At 46.3% G+C, this 17,664-nt stretch overlaps 1 protein-coding gene across 1 annotated transcript in view; it reads left to right on the top strand.

Annotated features, from left to right (window-relative positions):
* Positions 1 to 17,327: 17,327 nt before the first annotated feature.
* Positions 17,328 to 17,664, top strand: part of LOC132819766 (proteasome activator complex subunit 4-like) — a 190,210-nt gene continuing 189,873 nt past the window's right edge. Inside the window, exon 1 of the mRNA XM_060831502.1 lies at positions 17,328 to 17,650. Coding sequence (XP_060687485.1) covers positions 17,355 to 17,650 — 296 coding nt within the window. The 5' untranslated portion in view covers positions 17,328 to 17,354. The remainder of the gene's footprint in view (positions 17,651 to 17,664) is intronic.

Raw genomic sequence — 17,664 nt, 5'->3', positions numbered from 1 at the left:
GCACAGAAGTCCCTCGCCCTCACCAGGAGTGCTCCCAGGAAGTTCCTGACTCGCTTTCGCTCATTGACGTCAAGCCCGGGCGCCTGGCGCGCAGCGTGGGCCGACCAGTAGACTCTTTGGAAGGAGCTCCAGCGGTCGAGCGCCAGTTGGGCTCTATCCCGGCGACTCCGAGTTTCCTCGACAAATTCCCGGAGTTCCTCGAGGGGGATGAGGGGGAGATCGGTGGGGGGCACCTGGGACTCAAAAATGTCGCTGGAGACGGACTCCACGTCGTCCCCGGTGTCCGCCACCGATCCAGAACCCTCCTCCGGGAGGTCGCCTTCGGTCACCGACCCCTCCCCCACCGAGAGGATGGGGGCTGGTCCGGCACCGCCAACTGGCCTCAAACCTCCAGTGACCCCACCCCCAGGGTCATCTTCAGTCCCTTCCTCGGCGCACCCCTTCCCGGAACGCCCCGAGTTCGGGTCGCCGGGCGGCAGAGGCTCGGGGCCCCGCTCCTCTCCCGACACCGGGAAGCCCGGCTCCTCGGGGAAAAGGTCCTCCCCCAAGGGCCAAGGCCCCCGGAAAAACAGTCTGGGAGGGAGGAGCGAGGATAACACCTTCCTCGCCTCCACCGCTCGACGACCCAGCAGTGAATAAAAATCTGTCGCCTGCACCATGGCCCGTGTTGTTATTAAAATCCTCCCCAGGGGCTGGAGGAGTTATGGCGGTGGAAGGCCCGGCTGTCGCCCCTGGGGGTTTGGGCAGGTCAGGCCATGGTGCAGGACAGTGGGGAGACACCGTCGGCTCATCCCCTGGAGAGGGGCAGCGCCGCCGGCGCACTGATGGGATTTCTCCCCCCTCCAAGGGCCAGTGCCTCTTCCCCAGAGAGACAGGGGGGAATTTATGAGCCTTCTCCTCCCCGCCCGCCTTGGTGGTCATGGGGCCCGAGGTCCCTCCCCCCCACCTTTCCCGGAATACGATTGGCTGGGGGAAGGCAGGGGACGTGGCCAGGGTGGGGAGGGTCAGCCGTGTCACTTCCTGCCCCGCCCCTGGTATATCAGGTGATGGCGGGCGGGGCAGGGGCCCAGTTCCCTCTCCGGGGCCCAGAGACACGGTCGCTGCAGGAAGTGGAGCAGCGATGGTTCCCCCCAGGTTAGTGCCGGGGGTGGCTGGGTGGGGCGGGGCTCAGTTTCTGGAGGGGGGGGGGTTGAAGCCCCAGGAGTTTCCTTAACGAGGTGGGGGTCGGTGTTGGGGTCGGGGTCAGTGGGACCGGGATCAGGTACGGGTTTGGGGGTTCGGGGGTCAGGGTTCCCGCGCCGGGGCGATGCTGGCACGGCCGCAGGGGCATTGTCGTGCCGGGGCGGGGCAGGTCGTGGGCTACGTGGAGGGGAAGGGGAAGGGGAAGGGGAAGGGGAAGGGGATGGGGATAGGGTGGTCTCCCCGTGGGCGGGCTTGACGCGTTGCGTCTTCCTGAGCGCCTTCCGTTCGGTCGGACGCTCACCCCCCTCCCTGCCAGAGGCTGAGGCATTGGGAGCCTCTGGCTTAGCCCCCGGTGCCGGGGCTTGTGGTGTTGACTTTGGGGGAGGGGGAGTGGGTGCGGCGGCACCACCCGCAGCCGTTGGTGTGGGCTGGGCAGCCTTCTGGGTGGGGCAGTTTTTTCTAATATGCCCCACCTCGCGGCACAGGTGGCACCGCACGCCGTCCGCCGTCCAGAAGGCGCGGTAGGCCGCGCCCTCGTGGAGGATGGTGAAGGATCCCTCCGTGACCTCCTCCCGGGCCAGGCAAATAAACACCTGGCGTCGGAAGGAGTATACATGGCGGAGGGTGGGGTCCTTAAGACCGAGCAGGAGCGGTTGAACACCTGACCGGATCTCCCCCAAGGTGTTGAGGTGGGGAAGAAGGAGCTCGCTGGCAATGAAAGGCGGGACGTTGGAGATCACGACTCTCTGGGCCGTGACCTCCAAGGGGTCGACTGGCAAATATGTCCCGCCCACAGTGAGCCCCCTCTCCACGGCCAGGTGGACCGCCTGCTCGGTCTTAAGGAAGAAGACGGCCTTCCCGTACATGCGGGCCGCAGCGACGATGGCCAGTGGGCCGACCACACCAGCCATGGCCTTACTGCAGGCCTCGATGGTCATGTTGGGATGGGGATAGGCCTTGACCCCCAGGCGTTTGGTCAGGTGCCTGAAGGGGGATGTGGTTGCGGCCGGGGTTGGGCCAGCCGAGCCCAAGGCAGCGGCTACCCCGGCGTAGGTCCGGCTGGGCCCTGCGACCTTCGGGCTCGCCATACTCCGTCGGCCCCCGGCAGCAGCGGTGGAGGTGGGCCTCTGGCAGTATTAGCGATGAAGTCCTTGGGGAGGTGCCCGAGGCCAGTCACCCGAGGCGAGTCCTAGGCAGCGGTGGTGGAGGCAGGCCTCAGGCAAGTCCTCGGCAGGCCCTCAATTGCAGTGTTGGGGGCAGGCCTGTTGGGGGGGCCCCAAGACAAGTCCCAGGCAGCCCCAAAATTGAGTCCTGGGCAGCAGCGGTGGAGGTGGGCCTCGGGTCGCAGCAGTGGTGGAGGTTGTGGGGAGTGGCCTCAGGCGAGTCCCAGGCTGCAGTGGTGGAGGCAGGCCTCAGGCGACAGCAGTTGAGGCAGGCCTCTGTCGAGTCCCAGGCAGGCCCTTGGTTGGGGAGTGGCCTCAGGCAGTGGTGGTGGAGGCAGGCCTCAGGCGACAGCAGCAGTTGAGGCAGGCTCTGGCAAGTCCCAGGCTGGCCCTCGGTCCCAGCAGTGGAGGCAGACCTGTTGGGGAGGGATTCCCAGGCAAGTCCCAGGCAGCAGCGGTGGAGGTGGGCCTCAGGTCGTACCAGTGGTGGAGGTTGTGGGAAGGGGCCTCAGGCAAGTCCCAGGCAGCGGTGGTGGGGGCAGGCCCGTGTGGGGTCTCAGAGACCAGCAGTGGGTGTGGGCCCCAGGTCAGCTGCAACACTGACTTGACCTGGGCAAGGCCCAGGCTGCAGCTCCAAAACTAGGCCCAGGACTCCAAGCTCTCGCCTCCTTCCACCTCCTTCTCTCTTCTTTTCTCTGTCTTCCTCTTCTTGCACAGCTACACACTGCCACTGGTCCAGCCCAAGTGATAGATAAACACCCGAGTGGCCAGTGACAAGCAGTGCCCTTCACATCAAAGGGCAATGCTGTGTGATCAAACAGTGAAAGGCAGGGCAGGGATTAAATCAAAGTAGAATTGGAGGGGAAAATAATGCACTCCACTCCCTGTACTGCTCACCTCTCCCTGAACAATCCAGGGTATTGGTGGACACCGCGTGCTCCTTCTCCACAGACACCCGGGTTCTAGCATAACCGCGGAAGAGGGGCAGGCAATTGGCCCTAACGACCCCTTCCATGGCCTGTTGCCAGGACCTGTTTATGGTCGGTTTTGCCAGGCCTGGGAGCAGATCCACGAGGAGGTCCTCAGACCTTCCCTCCCCCCTCTGTACTGGATATCCGAAGATCAGGAGTGTGGGACTTAAGTGCAACTAGAAACAGAGTAAGGTAACACTCCTGTTTATATCTGTCAACCAGGGCCATGTAATTAGACCAAGCTAACAGACCCAATCAGGGAACTCATATTCTTTGAGGGCCACTTGGCTGACCTTGTTACAACCACTACAACACCTATATCCCTTTGTACCTCATTATTCTGCAATCTCTTTCTATTTAAAAGTCTGCTGACACCAATGATCTAATTATAATAAATTCTGTCTGTGCATGCTTATCTCTGATTTTTAAATGTGAATGTGCAATATAAAGCTTTTTTTTAAATTAAAAAAACCTTCTTTAAGTTCTTTTTCTCCTCACCTTTTTAAAGTATGTTAAGGTTTTCATTTTAAGAGTTCATTCGGCTTTTACCATCCTCTGTTTCAATTTAAGAAATTTTGTTCTGCCCACATATGCTTTTGGGTGTCAACAAACGTAATCTCAGTAAAATTCTGCTTTACTATTATTCATGTCAAAATGAGCAATCTCACATTTTCATGTATTACATTCCATTGGCCAATTTTTTGCCTGCTCACTTAACCTATTTATATCTCCTTGCTGACTCTTACACAGTATTACAAAGCATTTGCTTTCCTGTCTACCTTAGCATCATCAGCAAATTTGGTTATGATGCAGTAATTCTTTTATTCATGTCATTAATGTGGATTGCAAAAACCGGAAGACCCAGTAATAATTGTACTGTTACAGTCTGATTTACTATTTCCATATCTGAAAAACATCCGTATATCCGGACATTGTTTCCTGTTCCTTCATCAATCCTCTATTTATTCTGGTATATTGACCACACTGCCACATGCCTTTTGGAAATCTAAACATATAACTGCTACTGATTGTTTTAATGACAGTCCTCCTTACATTTTCAATAAACTGTTACAAATATGAGGATTTATGGGATTGACATATTTTGGGGGGGAGGGGTGTATTTGACTAAAATGAAGGAAAGAAGCAGTCATATGACCCTGTTGTGAATTTTGCTGACAGCAAACAGGAGAGGGTGTTAAAGAATTTTGATGTCCCCATGCAAAGATGGTTTTACCAGGTAGAAAGTGCAAGCATGCGCATCTTTAAATAATGACCAAAACATCAGGGTTTTGTAAAAGGTTATACTTCAAATGATCTATTGAGATATCACATCACTATCCTTTCGACTCTCAATTTAACTAAGTAGTATTTTTACTTGAATACAGGGAAGCACATGACTCACATTGTCATGGAGACAGGCTTTCGAGGAAAAGGATATAGAAAGGATTGAGTTACATACTTTCCAAAAACAAAGCACTGAACGTCAAACACAGGTTGAGTTGAAAGAATCCAAAAGAGTGAATGGAGCTAGAAGCCACAAGTCTTCATAATTCACAAGGCAAGAATATGGGAGGGGGTTGTTATGACCAGTTGAAAAGGGGTGAATCAGCTCCCCTTTGTTAACATTCTTGGATGCCTGCAATAAAGACTTTTAACTCTCTTCATATGCAGTTGTACCATGTTTCAATTAAACATACTCCCCATTTCAGAATTAATGAGCCAATTTTTCTTGAGTGAAATAAAGAACAATTTTATGATTTACTAACCCTGAGAACACAATAAATTGTGACGTCCAATACAGACACACAAATGCAGGTATAAAGTTTAAAAAGGAAGTTCTAGACCAATAAGAGAATAAAGAATACACAGTTTGAAATGTTCTTAATGTCCTTGAGTTATAATAGTTGAACCCAAAACCAGAGCTGTTTTAACTGATGTCTCGTATCCTCAACAGTAATTACATTTGTATAGCTGTCAGTGAATGGATATTTCTCCATTTGCTTTCTTGATGCTTTTGAGATGTTAAAGGAAGAATAGGGAGTCAGAAAGTCTACCACTTCTTGCTGTCAGCAATTGATTTTGCTTCTTTCCATCTGTTAAAGTGCCTTCAGAAATATGATTCATTTATGTATTGTAGATTAAGGATCTGTTGCATTTGCAAGATAGATAGTTGTAAGCAACCTTTTCTGTCTAATATGTGCACTTATGAGTTTTTACAATCATTGTAAAAATAGACAATCAACATCCAACTTCATCATTTGATTCTAATACCAGAGATCTTAGTGCACTAAAGTGACTTTTTAAAAAAGGACAAGTACGGACCCAAACTGGCTGCTGTAATCACTGACCAGGTCGAACCAAGTTCAGGAAACCATCAGTGAACAATAATTTGCCTGAAGTGAAATTAGCATTGTTGTAAAAGTCAATGAAACACGGACCTGAAGCTCCTGGACTCATACTACTCCAGATATTTCATTTTTGGATGAAACTTGAATGCAGAAGAACTAGTTGGAAAGACAATAACCATGTAACTAACCAATAATGAAGATACTGTATATTGTAAGGGGAATAATGGGGCAGCCATAAATCATGAGAGGAATGACCAAAAATTGAGTGCAGCAGGAAGGAGGATTCCTCTTTGACTTAGGGGAGAACCTTTGACAAAATCTTAACTGAAAAAGTGACAGAGCTGAGGTGATGCACAAGAAATTTCATAATCTAGTGCCATACCCAGAGGCATGCCATATGATAAACATTTGATCTATTCAGAAAAGATTTACAAGGATGTTGCCTGGGTTGGAGGATTTGAGCTGTGGGGGAGGCTGAACAGGCTGGGGCTGTTTTCCCTGGAGCATCGGAGGATGAGGGGTGACCTTAGAGAGGTTTACAAAATTATGAGAGGCATGGATAGGGTAAATAGGCACAGTCTTTTTTTCTGGGGTCGGGGAGCCCAGAACTAGAGGGCATAGATTTAGGGTGAGAGGGGAAAGATATAAAAGAAGACCTAAGGGGCAACTTTTTCACACAAAGGGTGGTACGTGTATGGAATGAGCTGCCAGAGGAAGTGGTAGAGGCTGGTACAATTGCAACATTTAAGAGGCATTTGGATGGATATATGAATAGAAAGAGTTTGGAGGGATATGGCCGGGTGCTGGCAGGTGGCACTAGATTGGGTTGGGATATCTGGTTGGCATGGATGGGTTGGACTGAAGGGTCTGTTTCCAATCTGTACATCTCTATGACTCTATAAATTAGGTACACACAAACTGTTAAGGAAGCTGCTTACATATCATGTAATTTTTGGCATATGACTACAGAAATGGTCAAGTCTCTGGACAACACTTAGTTAAATAGGAAAACAAGTGAAGTTACTGCAAAAAAAACTGTGAAATTCATACACCTGATTATTTAAGGATGTGCCAACACCTAAAGGCTATGGAATTTCCACTGTCTCCATGTTTCAGACTGAACGAAAATGTTAACAAAGTGTTCAAAACTGGTTTCATAGACTCCACAAGATCCAACAGATTCATTGAAACCATCAGATATCAGCCAGCAGACTCTGAAACTGGCTGCAAGTCATCAAGCAGCCAAAGTAATTAACCCCTTCCATTTTGGACATTCCTGAGAAGCAACCTCCAAGATATTCAGCTTCAAAAATCACAAACATTCACTTTACAATAATTTCACCTAAACTTAAAACCATCAAACCCTTTCAAGAAACTACAGATCTGTCATGTAGGGCACTGGAAATTGTAAATTAGAAACTGAATCTATAAAAGTGCACTATCTTTATTTGTCACAAAAGGTGACTACTGAATTATTTTAGAACTCAAAAAAGAGTCATATTGAACTTGGAATGTTAGCTCTGTTCTTATGTCCACAGATGCTGCCAAAACTGCTGGGTTTCTTCAGAACTTAAAGTCTTTGTTATTCAAAGGAGGGGTCCGGTATGAAATGATTCTGAAATTGTCTTAATTCACAGCCTTTATGTAATATAACAAAATAAGTAAAGATTGAGTATATAATGAAAGGGAGGAATTAAGACACAAACAAGAAGCATGGAAGCAGCTTAAATTACCACTAAGCAGAGCAGTTTAAAAAGAGCCGCAAAAGTTAAAATGGATTCTAGTTACCTAAGAAAACAAAGCAAGGGTAGGGATGAGCAACAACTGTGAGCAATTGTGGTGCAGTAATAGAATCCCTGCCTTTGAGTCAAGAGGTCTGGGTTGAAGTCCCACCCACTCCTGTGTGTAATATCCCTGAGTGGGTTGCTTATGAAGAACAGAATCCAACAGAGATAGGTTTAGCATGCTCAGATTTTTGCGGAGGTCATCATGATCAAGGATAACATCTGCTGTGAATGTTTCTTGATGAGGTCAGCTCACAGTTGGGAAACTGGAATTTTCTCACTTCATTTTACAGGAGATCTTGTCAAGGACTGCAAAGCCATTATGACATTGAAATTCAATGCAACCAAGAGGTTGCTATCACTTCTTTGTAATTGTACATACCTAGCATGTCCCAAGTGTGTAATGTATAACTAATATACCAGAAAATAACAACTCAACTGGGATTAAATGCAGAAGAAGGAAGACTTGGCTAAACTGGTGAGTGGGAACAAGCACCTGACAAAGTACATTCAGAGGACATTTAATAATATAGTAATCCTGAGTGCCATTACAATTATAAAGATACAAACCGCATGATGTCAGTCAAAGTTCCCTCTAAGCTGCACAACTCCAAGGCTCTGTGCATGGCAATCAGTGTCGGCACACCAATCTTGGCACTGACTTATTCAGAACCGTTGATGATAGTATGGGTGGACTTTGTGACACACTGGATAGGTTCAACAGAACAGGATGATGATGGGTGTTGGAAGGCAAACAAACCACATCTCGTTCAATGAATTCAAAACACCAATAATTAAATCTGGAGGACTTCTCTGAACTGCTGCTCATTGATGGAACATCCAAAATCGTAACAATGGTTATGTTCTGGAGCTGAGTCTGAGATACCGAATGAGATCATGGATGTGTTTATTGGAATGACAGGATCCTGCATTGATCAGGTGAAGATGACAATTATTGATAAGGCCATGAACAAGATGAATACACTAAAGAAACACCTCCCAGTCGTCATGATGCTCCTGTTCCAATTCCAAATGTTGCTGAGCATGAGGATGAAATCCTACAGCTAGACAATGGACAGTGGTTAGAAGCAACAATTATTTATGGATTGCAGCAACATGTTTTGTGTATCCTTGAAGGTGCAATTAACAATATATTTCAAAAGTATTGGCATTTCTACTGCTTCCTGTAGAGTAATTCACTTATAAACTGCAACCACAGAAGTGAGAATTATATTTTCAAAGAAATGTCCTAACATTTAGAAATAATACAAATAATAAGTCAGAGGGTGACAAAATTAAACATACCCTAAAAACTCCTCCTGATCCATGAAGGAATGCATCTCAATGTTTGTCTTCCACCCTGATGTCCTGTATCTTCAGCACAAATACATATTCAAAATTTCTGCATAGAAACTCACCAAGTGTGCTGCGTCAGTGTCCGATCTGAAAAACATTCAACAGTTTTGCAATGAACCTAATGTATGAAAATCCTTGTAGCTTCCAGTGAGCATCAAGCAGTCAGCAAAATCTAGTGAATTCTAGTGAGAAGAATGGCTGACATGATGGCTGCAGTGATAGCTTCTTGATTCAGTTTTGTTGCTCTGTAAATGAACCATGTTATGCAGAAGCATTTCGGCTTGTCTATGAAGATATTTGCTCCCAATTGTTAGTAGTAACCATCTTGTTCATTCAAGGAGGTAGACATGGCCATAACAATGGATGTTCATGATGCTGCTGGATGACTGTCAACAAGCCTGAGAAGTACTGAACAGCTGGTGTGCCAAAGATATTTCCTATTTAATATTTCTCAAAGGATTTAAACATTTGATAAGAAGAAGCCAAAGTTTTTGATCTTGTACTCATCAGGACTGGAGGACAGGAAACAGACTTGACACCAATTTATATTGCATGAGAAGAAGGTGCTAAATGATTGGGCATGGAGATGCAACAGGAACAGTTAACATTCGATCTTAGTTCTCAGACTAGCCAAACTCTGATTTGTCAGCATGTTGCCACAAGAATACAGGAAAGAGATTGTCAGTTTCTCTTTTTACAATAAAAAAAAACAAAATTGTATGAATTCTTTTGCTTACAAAACATAGAATTCTGTGTATTATTATATGTAGCTTCTAGAAAATGCAAATTCATCACACTGTAAACTCAACTGATAATCTTAAATTGGTTTGTGGTGTAATTCTTAGCATGATCTGGATTATTTAATAAGTGATGTCCAAAAGCAGAAATGTCTTGAATGGTTGACATCTGAATGTCGATGATCTTGTTGATTCCACTCTTGCTGCTTTCCATTTGGAGTCGACCTCCATACATTGCAACTCACGTAACACACATCATGGTTAACGTGGTGGTTGCTCCTTGCTCAATGACTCTTGTCACTATTGGGGAAAATGTTACTGAGTCCTGTTATGTCTGTCTGGTGTACCCATTGCTGCTGTGTTTGATGAACTTTGGTTCCCAGTTTTGCAATGTTTCCATCGAATAATTTTCAAGAATTTCTATGAACTTGCCCCATCCTCTTCTGAATATCTTCTTCATACTCACATTCATCCAATATCTTGGTACTGCTCCAACTCTGCCTTTTTGCACACCTCAGCTTTTAATTGCTTTACCACTGATGGTTGTGTTTTCTGTGCCAAATCATGAAGTTTTGGAATTCCTTACCTGAATTTTTCCACTGAATTCCTCATTTAAGATTTCCAGAAAACCTGTCTGGCCAGAACTCAGAGAAAGAAGGGAGCATGACTAGGCCATTCATTCCCTCAAGCTTGCTGTACCTGTCTATTTGTAGCTGATCATTTACCTCTACCAATTTCCATAGCTATCTCATAGCCCTTGATATAATTAGTAACGAGGAATCTACTAATCCTTATCTGAAATGTAATTAATGACTTAGCTTCAACAGCCCTCTGGGATAGAGAATTCCAAAGATATTGCCACCCTCTGAGCGAAGAAGGTTTTCATCATAGACCTTAATTGCTTGCTTCTTCTTCTGAATTGTGTCCCCTGGTTTTAGAAAGAGCACACATTCCCAAGAAAGGAGAATTGTAAGAATTTTGCAACATCCTGTAAGAAAACCTTTCATTCTTTTAAACTTGAAAGAATCCAGGCCCAATCTGTCATCACAGGACGGTACCATTATCCCAGGTGTTAAAAGGTTAATCCTTCACTGCACTCCCTCTCTGGCAAGCATATTGCTCCTCAGGCAAAGGGATCAAAACTGCACACAATATTCCAGATGAAGTCTTTCCAAGGTTCTATACAATGATGCTTGGCATCATTACTTCTCTACTCAAATCCTCTTGCAATAAAGGCCAACATACCATTTCCTTCCTAATTGCTAGCTGTACCTGCATATTGGCTTTCAGTGACATAAATAAAGTTACTCAAGTCCTTTTAGATATCAATACTTCCCAATCTTTTAGAGATTAACACTTCCCAATCTTTCACCAGTTAAGAAATATTCTGTGTCTCCATTCCTTTTACCAAAGTGGATAGCCTCACAATTATCCATATTATATTCTATATGCCATGTTATTGCCCATTCAGCCTGTCCAAATTGCCTAGCAGCTTCTTTGCATTATCTCCATAGTTATATATTCTCATTAATGTTTGGTGCCCAGATGTTTGAAATAATCACTTGCCTTGCTGCCTGGCTAGGAGACTGGCTTAGGACATTGCTGAACTAGTTCCTATTTACATAGATTTGACATTTCATGTCAGCCAGGGAGGCTGTATATTGAAGTGGCAGGAAAGTAAGGTTCCAGTCTTCCTTTATCATTGAACAATCCACAAGCCTCTTTTGACCATCTGGACATGTCCCTGAGGGTTGTATTATGATGATGTTGAACCTATACTCTAATCTTCTCACTTTGAAGGCCAACATACAGTTTTCCTTCTTTACTGCTTGCTGCACCTGTGTGCTTACTTGCAGCAAATGGTATACAAGGACAATGGTCCCACTTTATAGTTTCATTAAGATGTTTGGGAACTAAAAAAAAAGTGTTGTCCTCTCATTCACCACAATGAAATTCACCCAATCTGTAGGCTCTGTGACATGAGACTCTGCATAATAATTTCTTTCATCTTTGGGTCTGACTTTCAAGTGTTACTTTTAGCTGTATGGGTACTGTGTTTGGCGAATGAAACACTGGTTGCATGGCTTGGTCAATGGTGATAGGATACTCAAAATCTTAAAAGTATCCAATTGTTTCATTGAAACATTGGGTACAGTTCCACATTGAATCTGATGGGAGGGCACTTTTTATGGGTTTTCAATTCTTAATGTGGCCTTCTTTGTTTCATGATTTATTGTCACAGTCTGCAGCTTTGCATAATTGCTCAACTCCAATGTTGAGATTAGAGATAGAAGTTTGATTACTCTGGATCACATTAACATAAGCAGGGAAGATGTGTTGGGTAAGCTAGAGGTTATTGAAGTGGACAAATCCCCAGGACTGCAGGGGATCTACCTCAGGTTGCTGAGGGAGGTGAGAAGGGAAATAGTTGGGTCCCTGTCAGATATCTTTGTAGCATCCTTAAACACAGGTGAGGTGCTGGAAGACGGCAGGGTTGCTCATGTTGTTCCCCTGTACAAGAAGGGTAGTAGGGATATTCCAGGTAACTACAGGCCAGTGAGCCTGACGTCAATGGTGGGAAAGTTGCTGGAGAAGGTACTGAGGGATAAAATCTATTTATATTTGGAAAAGAATGGGCTTATCAGTGCAAGGCAACATGGTTTTGTGCAGGGGAGATCATGCCTTAGCAACTTAATAGAGTTCTTTGAGGAAGTGACCAGGTTGATAGATGAAGCAAGGGCTGTAGATGTCAAACACATGGACTTTAGTAAGGCGTTTAGAGTTATAGAGATTTACAGCATGGAAACAGACCCTTCGTTCATGCCGACAGATATCCCAACCCAATCTAGTCCCACCTGCCAGCACCCGACCCATCCCTTCCAAAGCCTTCCTATTCATGTACCCATCCCCATGGTAAACTAATAGAGAAAGCGAAGTCACATTGTGTTCAGGTTGTTCTAGCTAGCTGGATAAAGAACTGGTTGAGCAACAGGAGACAGAGAGTAGTAGTTGAAGGGAATTTCTCTAAGTGGAGAAAGGTGACCAGTGGTGTTCCACAGGGATCAGTGCTGGGGCCACTGTTGTTTGTAATATACATAAATGATCTGTAAGAGGGCACTGTTAGTATGTTCAGCAAGTTTGCAGATGACACGAAGATTGGTGGAGTAGCTGAAAGCATAGGGGACTGTTAAAGAATACAGGAAAATATAGATAGACTGGAGAGTTGGGTGGAGAACATAGAACATAGAAAAATACAGCGCAGTACAGGCCCTTCAGCCCTCGATGTTGCGCCGACCGAAGTCTACCTAACCTACACTAGCCCAATAACCTCCATATGTTTATCCAATGCCCGCTTAAATGACCATAAAGAGGGAGAGTCCACCACTGTTACTGGCAGGGCATTCCATGAACTCACAACCCGCTGAGTAAAGAATCTACCCCTAACACCTGTCCTATACCTACCACCCCTTAATTTAAAGCTGTGTCCCCTAGTAACAGCTGATTCCATTAGCGGAAAAAGGTTCTCACTGTCAACCCTATCTAAACCCCTAATCATCTTGTACACTTCTATCAAATCTCCCCTAAACCTTCTTTTCTCCAATGACAACAGCCCCAAGTGCCTCAGCCTTTCTTCATACGATCTTCCTACCATGCCAGGCAACATCCTGGTAAACCTCCACTGCACTCGTTCCAATGCCTCCACGTCCTTCCTATAATATGGCGAACAAAGCTGCACACAATACTCCAGATGAGGCCGCACCAGAGCCTTATACAACTGCAACATGACCTCAGGACTCCGGAACTCAATTCCTCTACCAATAAAGCCCAGTACACCATATGCCTTCTTCACAGCACTATTTACCTGGGTGGCAACTTTCAGAGATCTGTGTACATGGACACCAAGATCCCTCTGCTCATCCACACTACCAAGTAGCCTACCATTAGCCCAGTAATCCATCTTCTTGTTACTCCTACCAAAGTGAATGACTTCACACTTAGCTACATTGAACTCCATTTGCCACCTTTCTGCCCAGCTCTGCAACTTATCTATATCCCGTTGTAACCTGCCACATCCTTCTTCGCTGTCCACAACTCCACCGACTTTCGTGTCATCCGCAAACTTGCTCACCCAGCCTTCAAGCCCCTCCTCTAGGTCATTTATAAAAATGACAAACAGCAATGGTCCCAAAACAGATCCTTATGGAACACCGCTAGTAACTGCACTCCAAGATGAACCTATACCATCAACTACTACCCTCTGTCTCCTTCCAGCCAGCCAATTCCTAATCCAAACCTCTAATGCACCCTCAATGCCATACCTCCGTAGTTTTTGCATTAGCCTGCCATGGGGTACCTTATCGAACGCCTTGCTAAAATCCATATACACCACATCTACTGCTTTACCCTCTTCCACTTCCTTGGTCAACTACTCAAAGAACTCAATAAGATTTGTGAGGCACGACCTGCCCTTCACAAAACCATGCTGACTATCCTTGATTACATTATTCCTATCCAGATGTTCATAAATCCTATCCCTTACAATTCTCTCTAAGTCTTTGCCCACAACAGAAGTGACACTCACTGGCCTATAGTTACTAGGGCTATCCCTACTCCCCTTCTTGAACAAGGGGACCACATTCGCTATCCTCCAGTCTTCTGGCACTATTCCCGTAGACAATGACGACATAAAAATAAAGGCCAATGGCTCCGCTATCACCTCCCTAGCTTCCCAGAGGATCCTAAGATAAATGCCATCAGGCCCAGGGGACTTATCTATTTTCATCCTTTCCAGTATTCCCCAGATCTCTTCCCTACATACCTCAAGGCCATCCATTCTAATCACTTGTGACTCAATATTCACATCAGCAACAGTGTCCTGTTCCTGAGTGAATACTGACGAAAAGTATTGATTTAGTGTCTCACCAATCTCCTCCGCCTCCACGCACAACTTCCCACTACTATCCTTGACAGAACCGATACCTACCCTAGTCATCCTTTTATTCCTGACATACCTATAGAAAGCCTTTGGGTTTTCCTAATCCTACCAACTAAGGACTTTTCATGTCCCCTTCTCGCTGCTCTTAGCTCTCTCTTTAGATCCTTCCTGGCTACCTTATAACTCTCAATCGCCCCAACGGAACCTTCACGCCTCATCTTTACATAGGCCGCCCTCTTCCCTTTCACAAGGGATTCCAATTCCTTATTAAACCAGGCTCCCTCACAAGACCCTTAACTCCCTGCCTGACTGGTACATACTTATCAAGGACACCCATTAGCTGTTCCTTGAACAATCTCCACATATCATTTGTGTTCTTCCCTTGAAGCCTATTTTTCCAATCAACGCATCCCAAGTCATGCCTCACCGCATCATAATTTCCCTGCCCCCAGCTATAACTCTTGCCCTGCAGTGCACACTTATCCCTCTCCATCACTAGAGTTGGAGAAGTGGCAGATGGAGTTCAATCCAGGCAAATTTGAGATGATGTATTTTGGGAAGTCTAATTCTAGAGCAAATTATCCAGTAAACAGAAGATTCGTGGGAAAAGTTGATGAACAGAGAGATCTGGGCGTTCAGCTCCATTGTACCCTGAAGGTTGCTGCACAGATGGATAGAGTGGTCAAGGCGGCATATGGTATGCTTGCCTTCATTGGATAGGGTATTGGGTATATGAGCTAGCAGGTCATGCTAAAATTGTGCACAACATTGGTTCGGCTGGATTTAGAATACTGTGTACAGTTCTGGTTGCCACAGTACAAAAGGATGTGGACGCTTTGGAGAGGGTGCAGAGAAGGTTGATGAGGATGTTGCCTGGTATGGAAGGTGCTAGCTGTGAAGAGAAGTTGAGTAGATTAAGTTTGTTTTTATTAGAAAAAAGGAGATTGAAGGGGGACCAGATTGAGGTCTACAAAATCATGAAGGGTATAGACAGGGTAGATAGAGATAATCTTTTTCCCAGGGTGAAGGATTCAATAACGAGAGGTCATGCTTTCAAGGTGAGAGGTGAAAAGCTTAAGGGGGAAACTTGTGGCAAGTACTTTACACAGAGGATGGTAGGTGTCTGGAACGTGTTGCTAGCAGAGGTAGTAGAGGCAGACATGGTAGATTCATTTAAGATGTGTCTGGACAGATGCATGAGTAGGTGGGGAGCAGAGGGATACAGATGCTTAGGAATTGGGCAATAGGTTTAGACAGTGGATTTGGATCAGCTCAGGCTTGGAGGGCTGAAGGTCCTTTTCCTGGGCTGTAAAAATTTTCTTTGTTCTTTGAGTATCAACATTTTGATTCTATCTTGTTGGAGATGATCGTTGCCTGGCATTCATTTGACAAGAATGTTACTTGCTGATGGTCACCCAAATCTGGAAGTTGTCCAGCTTGTCCTGCATTTGGACATGAACTGCTTCAGTAGTTGAGGAGTTCTAAATAGTGCTGATGTTCAATGATCAGCAAACATCCCATTTCTGATGTCATGGTGTAGATTGGTCATTGGTGAATCATCTGTTGATGGTTTGGCCAAATAAATTAATCTCCGTTACTCCTGGAGTGATGTCCTGGAGCTGAAATGACTGACCTCCAACCATTACATCAATCTTCCAAGTGCACTACTACTTGAATTCACAGTCATAAGGAAATTTCTCTCTTTAAGATCAATCTGCACAGCTTTTGTAAAAAGATAATTACAGTTATGTAGAATGAAGGGAAAAAAACATAGAATTCCTACAACACAGAAAGAGGCTATTTGCCCCATTAAGTCCTGCATTGACCCTCTGAACAGCATCCCACCCAGACACTGACCCCCACCCTATCTTTGTAACCCTATATTTACCATGGGTAATCCACTTGGTCTGCACATCCCTGAACAGCATCGACAATTTTGCATGACCAATCCACCTAACCTGCACATCTATGATCTGTGGGAGGAAACTGGAACACTAAAGGAAATCCGCAGACATATTGAACCTGGGTCTCCGGTGCTGTGATGCAGCAATGCTAGCCACTGAGCTACTGTGCTGCCACACACCCTCCATCTTCCCCTCACTCCAGACACTCCCCCTTTCTCTTCCCTATTTCTTATTCCCAATCCGACTTTCTCTACTTCCTTTCCTTTTCCTCTACTATCTTTTCCTTCCTCTGCATTCCCACTACCTCCCCTACCTCTCTACTCTTCCTGTCTATTCCATCCCCTTTCTCGTCTACTCCACATTAATCTCTGCTCACTCAATCTTCCTCATTCATCTTTGCTCACTCCCACCCACCTTCTGCTCCCTCACTCCTCCACACTCCTGCCTCTGCTCATTCTTGCTCCACAACCACCTGATGAAGGAGCAGCGCTGTGAAAGCTAGTGCTTCCAAATAAACCTGTTGGACTATGACCTAGTGTTGTGTGATTTTTAACCCTGCTCCACATATGCAGTCTCAGGCTCACTCTCCCTATCTCCCCACTCTTGTTCCTCCCTCGTCCGCCAACCTCCCTATCGGTCCCTCTCTCCATCTACACCCCATTTCCCACATCCCTCTCCTACTATACACCACTCCCCTTCCATCTCCCCTATACATCAATTCCCCTTCTCCCATATCCCTCCCTCTATACCCATAGCCCCCTCCTACTACACAGTATTACTCCTCCCATCTATACCCCATTTCCCTACTCTCCCCCACCCACCCATTCATGCTCCCTTCTAGCCCTCTCCCAGCTCCTCCCACCTTTCCCCTCCCCTCCCCCCAGCGGCGGTTGGAGGATCAGAAACCGGAAGTGTGTCAGTCGGTGACGGGGACGTTGCCGTTTCCTCACATCCGCCGGCCGCGGCGCCTCAGATGGATCGGGGGTCGGGAGGCGGTGAGACGTGGCCGGGCAGTCATCCCGGATCAGGCGAAATGCTCGACGTGAGCGAGGAGAGCGGCAGCGAGTGGAGACGGCGGCGGAGACGGGAGGAGGCGCTGGGCTTCAGGCCGCAGAAGGAGATCCTGTACAACCAGCTGCTGCCGTACGCGGAGCGTCTGGACCGGGAGTCCAACTACATCCTGGGCCAGATCAAAGGCAACCTGGGCCGGGCCGTGCAGCTCCGGGAACTCTGGCCTGGAGTTTTATTCTGGACAAGAAAGCTGTCAACGTGAGTGATGGAGG

This window comes from Hemiscyllium ocellatum, chromosome 10 (genome assembly GCF_020745735.1).
Source record: "Hemiscyllium ocellatum isolate sHemOce1 chromosome 10, sHemOce1.pat.X.cur, whole genome shotgun sequence".
NCBI classification, from domain to species: Eukaryota; Metazoa; Chordata; class Chondrichthyes; order Orectolobiformes; family Hemiscylliidae; genus Hemiscyllium; species Hemiscyllium ocellatum.
The sequence above is the reverse complement of the archived record's forward strand: the minus strand, read 5'-3'. Positions and strand labels throughout refer to the sequence as shown.